This window comes from Condylura cristata, unplaced genomic scaffold (assembly GCF_000260355.1).
Source record: "Condylura cristata isolate star-nosed mole 26May11 unplaced genomic scaffold, ConCri1.0 scaffold00006, whole genome shotgun sequence".
NCBI classification, from domain to species: Eukaryota; Metazoa; Chordata; class Mammalia; order Eulipotyphla; family Talpidae; genus Condylura; species Condylura cristata.
Window position 1 is genome coordinate 21,882,009 of NW_004567107.1, and position 7,312 is coordinate 21,889,320.

Here is a 7,312-nt window from a genome sequence, read left to right on the forward strand (position 1 = left end):
ATTCCTTCTTTGCAGCCTCTTTTTCGCCTTCTGAGTCAATAACTAGCTGTGCGCCCGCCTTCGAAACTCTCCGATCTTTTTTGGATTCCTTCTTTACAGCCACTTTTTCGCCTTCTGAGTCTGTAGTTGATTCCAGGCCCTTCTTTGGAGCCTTCTGTTCTTTTTTGCTCTCTTTCTTTGCAGCCGGTTTTTCACCTTCTGATGATTCTGTAGTTGATTCCACACCTTTCTTTGAAGCTTTCTTGGCAACTGTTTGTGCATCACCCTTTTTTTCTTTAGTTTCTTTTTCTAAAACCTTGTCTTTCTTGGACTCTTTCTTAATTATTTTTAGCTCCTGTGAATCTTTAGATTCTCCTTCTGAGTCTGATTTATCTTTGTCTACTTTCTTGTCTTCACCTTTTTTACTTTTTAGTGCAGATAACGGTTTCTCTCCACCTGCTGCTTTAGCGTCCTCCTTGGGACGACGACTTTGTTTCCCTGGAGGCTGCCTCCTAGCAGCTAAATAAACAGAGGGTCTCTCAGAAATCTTCATCAAAGAACGATGCATCCATAATGGTCGTCCAGACATTTCCTTTAAACTGTCGTCACGATATATCTGAAATATCAATTAGAATAATGATGAACAATTTGTGTTAATCACACAATTATTTTTTTGTCGTATACCAAAAACATTTTGACTTCAATCATGAACACATTTAATGTTTTAATAAAAAATGTACATTTCATAATTTATGTGCTTTTAAAATTTCTCTCTCTCCCTCATCTCCCTCTCTACTTCTCTCCCTCTCCCCCTTCTCCCCTCTCCCTCTTTCCCTCTCTCCCTTTCTCTCCTCTCTCTTCCTCTCCTTTGCCCTCTCTCCACCTTTCTCCCTCTTCCTCTCTCCCCCACTCCCCTCCCTCCTCTCATTATGCCACATTTGGCACCTAATTTAAGGACCTTCATAATTCCCTCAGATTTTATGTTGAAACTGGTAAAGATCTCTTTTGATGAAGGACATATCAGAGCATCTTCTCACAATTAGTAGAGGACTATTTTTTTTAATGAAAATTCTTGAAATAAGTATATTCCTAGGTTAACTAAAAAACTATTTTGTAATAAAATAGTTCCATATTCAGGCATATCTTCATCTCTTATCACATTTGAGGCCTCTGCAATTTAGAGTGTTATCTGTGATTAAAAGTAAATTCCTGAAACCTGTTCTACTCAGCCAGATATAATTTGACTATTGGTAAATAGGAAACTGCCATAATAAAAGCTGTAACATTAATTGTGTGTGTTAATTTGTACAGAATGGTAGCTTTGTTTTAAACTACTAACCAAATACTTTGAAAACTTAAATTACAACAGTAAAAAAGTTTTAAAGAATATTAACAGAGAATGGAAAACTGAACTGAATGAAAAGAACACTAGAAGAGCCAAAAAACTTGGATAATTCCTGATTAGATACATAACATAAACAACATAAAATAAAACAACTGGTGATATAAGTGATCTTATGAACACTATTCTTTGAACATGTTCAAATTCTATGATGACAGCAGACATGTTTGGAGATATTTATCTTCAAGTGTTCAGAATTCTGAATTCTATAGTACATGAAATGAGGAAGCACTAAATGTTAATCAGCATATAATACAGCTTCATGATACTACTGAAAGGTTTTCCCAGGTAGAGAGCAGTTTCTGTATGTTAATACTAATTGTAGCAATGGTGTTTTGAGATTTCTGGAATATATATCTTCTGATATGGAATTCTTGAACATATCACTAATATAAAATAGGGAGATCAATTGTATACATTTTATAAAATATAAATAGAATGTTTTATTTCTCAGTAATACAATACTAATTATCTTTTACTATACTGTCCAATGTTTTATTCAAAAACAACATGTGATTAAAAAATGTAACTCCTTATTTTTAACAGAAAAGTCACATTGGTGTGCAAAGTCATAAAATATTCTATAAAATAATCTCCCGTGTTGACCTATAACAATGTGATTATGTATGCCATCACAACTTTGTTATAGTGAAATTGTATCCTTTCTTAAATACTCACAGAAGCTTCTGCACTGGCTCGTAGTTGGGAAGGTTTTGATCTCCTTTTTTTTCCTGGCCGTGGTGGTTTGGGAAATCCCAGGGCAAAGTGTTGCTGATTCCATGATTTTTTGCTTAATTCACTGACTAAAAGAAGAAAACATTAAACATATACTTTGAAGTAAATAGAATTAAATGAGAACTAAATTATCAACAAGGTAATATATTTCATTTAAATACACAACTTTCATATTGTGGCCTAATTTATTTGATAATGTTTGAAATTCTCTGTTTTCCTGACTTCAGCCAGTTTTACAGCTAAGTAGTCATTGTAAAACTAGTATTATCTGTAATGGAAGTGGGGAAAGAAGCAGTTCCATTGCTTCCTTTTATTTTTTATGTTTTAATATAATTTATTCATTTATATATGCATCATTTTTCATTTTTGTACAATGTTTGCTTTCTCATCTCAGGTGTAGTCCCCATGGAATTCCCCCCACCAGTTACCCATTTCGCCATTGCCCAAGTCCCTTGTTCTCCTCCCTCCCATTTAGACCCCATTATAAATCTTTTGATTTACAGTGGTCTGCCAATTTTTTTGTTATTATTTTTTCCGATCCCTTACAAATATTATTCTTTTTTCTTCTGACTTCACTGAGCGTAATCCCTTCTAGCTCCATCACATTTGCTGCAAATGGCATGAGTTTAATCTTTTTTTGATTGCTGAGTAGTATTCTATTGTGTGTGTATCTCTGCCAGTCTAGAATTTTGCTTGATATTCTTTTGATTATAATATAGTTCCACTGAGGACAGAAAATATAGTAACTACATTTTAAACCCCTAAAGTAGCTAGTGCAAGGGTTGTTATAAAATATTTAATAAATATATGATTAAACCTAAATACTAATGGCTAATTTTCCCTTAGTTAGTAATCGTTTCTCAGGCTTCAAGAGTAAAAGTTACACAGCCAAGAACTACAATGTTAGACATAGCATATTAGTGAAGAAGAATGTCAAATAAAGAGTAGTTATGGAATTGTGACTAGGAGAGAAAAATTACCTGAAAACAGAAAAATGTTAAAGATATTTAGGTTACCAAAGAGACAAGTGAGATAACTCCTGATTGTATTTAAATTGGTGTAGTGTTACTGTCTATAAAATGAAATAGACTTGTTTGTAAGTTTCTTAAAAGACTATCTGGATCTATGAGAGATATACCGAATGAAAGCATGTTTTAACTCAATATTTAAGGGCAAATCACTTAATGTATGAAGTCTTTTGGCATCAAATTGATCTTGTCAAGTAAGAATTTTTTTTGTCAGTTACAAACGATATAAGATATCAAGAATACAGTAGAATTCCTGACATTGGTGAGAATTTACTTAGTTGTTGTACTGTTTTCAGCTGTTAGATTATTTAATGGTATGTCTTCCAACAGGTAAGTTTTTCCATCTTTAAAATGCTGAAAAATTTGCTAATTCTACATTGTATTTAAAACAAAGTACCTTAGGTGTTTGTTAAACTCATAAGAAAGCTTCCATGGGAAAAAAAATTGTTGATTTATAATAATTTTTCATGACATTTATTGGCTTATTTTCATCGGAGGATAATAATAATTTATTTAAAATTAATCATACTAGTGTTATTTTATTTTATTTTAAGACTTATTTATTTATTCATACAGAACTGGGGTACAGGCCAGAGATGCGGAGGGTGAGAGGATTCACCAGAGACAGAACGGGGGGCAGAACAGGCAGATCAACGAAGTACATTGCTGAGGGGAGCAGAGAGCGGGTCAGGACAGGTCTGCCCCGCCATGTTGGATCACCTTTGGGACAGGCAGGGAATTGAACTCATGCGGAAGTGGCTTAAGCTTCTCAGTGCTGTGCTTTAACCCGCTGCACCACCAGGGAGGGCCCCATACTAGTTTTAAAAGCACTTTTTCTCCTCTTTTAAAAAATAATTTATTTTATTTGCTTTGTTTACATTATTTTGTAATCCCCCTAAAATTCCCACCATCAGGTCACCTATGAACCATTTTTTGAATTATTTCTTACCTGGAATGTAATTGTCATATGTTCCAAAGTTTATTTTTTGGCTATTAAAATAAAAGGGAAAGTTTTAATTAATTTACACAAAATCACTCTATTAAAAGATGTATTATTATGTATAAGTATTTGTCATGACCACCGTGAGAATATTTTGTACTCAGAGTTCTATTATTGTAAAAGATTACCTCAGAAAAATAGGGATGAGTAAGTGTGCAGTTTTAGCATAAACCAGCAAAATCATAACAAATTGCATAAAATCATTTACAAAATCCTCACCAACTTGTGTATCTGAAATACAGACTTGTTTTATTTTTTGAATTATTTTCCCTACTTAACTATTCAAATTCTCTTGCAAGTGAATTTTAACTATGCATAAGTAAAATCAAATCTTTAAAATATTATCATTTAGCCAAATCTAAGTCAATGTTGATCTGTACTTTTGTTCTCTAGGAAGAGCTAAGAAATAAAATTGTAGTTGCTATTTATAAATTTCAATTTACTTCAGTATTATATGAAAATATTTGTGTCCCAAAAGGGAGCTTTATAATCTAACTTTTACTTATTTTTAATGGAAGCAAATCCTAAGTTCTGTTAGAGAAATATTTTTTCTCTATTATAGCAATAAAACTATTGTTTATCCTGAGTTTTACACATATACACACACACACACACACACACACTCTTACACTCACTGTACTTATTTTAACATACATATTAAGAACAAAGTATACATTTTTAACTATTTTGATACATTAATATTTTCAAAACCAGGAACTTTTTTGTCATTCCATAACAATTGAATATATCAATTGAATAAAACTTAGGCTACTTTAACCAATAATTTCTCTGGTTTAGTGTTTTCTTAACTGATGTAATGCTTAAAGTACATACAATTTTGCTATTCAACCACAGTTATGAAATTCTGTTTTATATGTCCTGAAATAAGAAATGTTTCAGGTTTATAACACAATATTATTAAATTTGAGATTTGAAAGATGCTATGTAGTCATACTCCACTAATTCTTTGTGTAACTTTTAAGGCATAACCTTTGATCACCAAGTAATTTAATCACTAACAAATTTTTTTTCTGGACAACACACAAATATTAAAAAAAATAAAAAGCCCCTTCTAAATAATAGATGGATAAATAGAAATCACAATGCACATGTATACAAAAAGAAACAATTGAACAATAACATCTCAAAAATTGTGTACTACTGTTTAAAGAGTTTTAGAGATTTTATAAATTTAATGACTTATATTAAAAGATAACTTAAAATATTTTTACTCTGCTTTAAAATTGGGAAAATATCAAACTAAATGCAAAGGAAGAATATGAGAAAGCTATAAACCAAAATCAATAAAATAGAAAACTAAGTTAGGCCAGATTTATAATAACAAGATATGTTTATTTTATTACTGAAACTGACTACTAACTCTTAGAAAACCTGGTAAAGAAAAAGAGAGGGAAGACACAAATTGCTGCTATTAGGACTGATGCATATCGACTTAAAAAGATAATGAATAATATCACTTAGGATATTATGGTAATAGATTTAGTAAAATAGGTAAAATAGATAAACTCTATAAATATCATTTACTAGCAGTGACATATGATAAAATAATAACTAGAATAGCCTGTATATATGTGTGTGTGAGAGGAAAAAACACAGAGATATAAGAAAGTTCGTATTTTTAAACAGCCCATCTATAAGAAATTTTTATGAAATCCTCTCTAACTTCCTTCAGAAGTCTTAGACCTATTCAAAATGCAACAATTGAGTTGACTGATGCAATCTGAGTTGGAGGCAAAGATAAGAAGTGAAGCTCTTGAGTAGGATTGTTGAGGTTTGAATAAAGTTATTAAAGAGTTATATGACAGGAGAGGGAAAACTGAGCACAGAGAACAGCTTTCTTTTTGAGCTTAACAAGTTTTGTATCAAAACAACTTATGATGTTGCTTGAGAAAGTGTATCTCTGCTAAACATATAATATCTTGTTTATCCATGATAAAATAATGATAAAATAAACATGTCTTTATACTAAGTAGAATAAGCGTAAAACTAACTAGAGCATTTCAGTTATTTAAAACATAAAATTTGACAAAAGGACTTACAATCTTGGTACAGACATTTCCCCCACCTATGATTTGCCAGGACATAAGCACACTAAGTTCAAATTAGTGAAGTTAAGAGATGACATCATAAAGAGGCCAAGAGTACTGGGAGTTAAAGGGGAAAACCTGATTTCTTGTAGTAGAAATCAAGATATTAACAGAAACTTACGGCCAATTACTGGTTTCACCTATCTAACCATATCTGAAAAAGTCCCACAAGTTTATCAAATTTAAGAAATCAGAAATGAAAAATTTAAAAAAAAAACTCCTCTTATACAAATCAACTGTTATTTTCAATGTAAAATATTCTCTTACTATAGAATTAAAACTTAATGTTATAAAATTTAAAAAACCAAATTTACATAATAATAATGTGTTTATTTTCCCTGCCTCACAGAGATAACAGGTTTGAAATCATTATATATCATTTAATATATTACATAAATAATATAAAAGTATAGTTAACAGATTTTTAAATTATATATAATCCTTTCCATGGAAATAATTACTTAGCAATTTGAGTTCATGTTGTAAATACAACTCTATTATTTTCTGGACTTATCTTATAACCCCTGAATGACTAAATAAAATGAAATTAAATTGCTCATTAAAGGCATGATTATACATTGAAAGGGCCCAAACTGGAACAATTTATCAATAATCTGAATAGCAATTGTGTTTGATTATATTTTATGAAATAAATTGAATATCCATGAGTTTATAAATAGTTGAACTAAATAAAAGGGGAGCATAGAAGCAATACTTTCTCAGAGACAAAATACAGTTAATATATGCATAAGCATGAGGAGACATAGAAACCATCACTAGAATATGACATGAATAATCGTTAAGTCTGAGTTTAAAACACTGAATAAAAAAAAGACTATAGACATGTAGACATATTGCATACAAACAAGTGGCTTGAACAGATTGCAAATTAAAATAGCAAATGTTTAAAACAGTTTGGTACAACAACCTTTACAAGCTTATATATTTTTTGTCTACAAGCTATACCTATATATTCTTTTCCAAATTTCTGATCAAAAATATACAGTTCCTTTTTATGTAATCTTGCCTTATGTAATCTTTTTTTTATCTATCATTGTAT

General features: G+C 30.9%; 1 protein-coding gene across 1 annotated transcript in view; it reads right to left on the minus strand.

Moving 5' to 3' along the window:
• Nucleotides 1–6,221, minus strand: part of CYLC2 (cylicin, basic protein of sperm head cytoskeleton 2) — a 7,262-nt gene extending 1,041 nt beyond the window's left edge. The window contains exons 1-4 of the mRNA XM_004677964.1: nt 6,205–6,221; nt 4,094–4,134; nt 2,060–2,184; nt 28–595 (exon numbers count right to left, since the gene is read on the minus strand). Coding sequence (XP_004678021.1) covers nt 28–595; nt 2,060–2,184; nt 4,094–4,134; nt 6,205–6,221 — 751 coding nt within the window. The remainder of the gene's footprint in view (nt 1–27; nt 596–2,059; nt 2,185–4,093; nt 4,135–6,204) is intronic.
• Between the last annotated feature and the right edge of the window lie 1,091 nt (nt 6,222–7,312).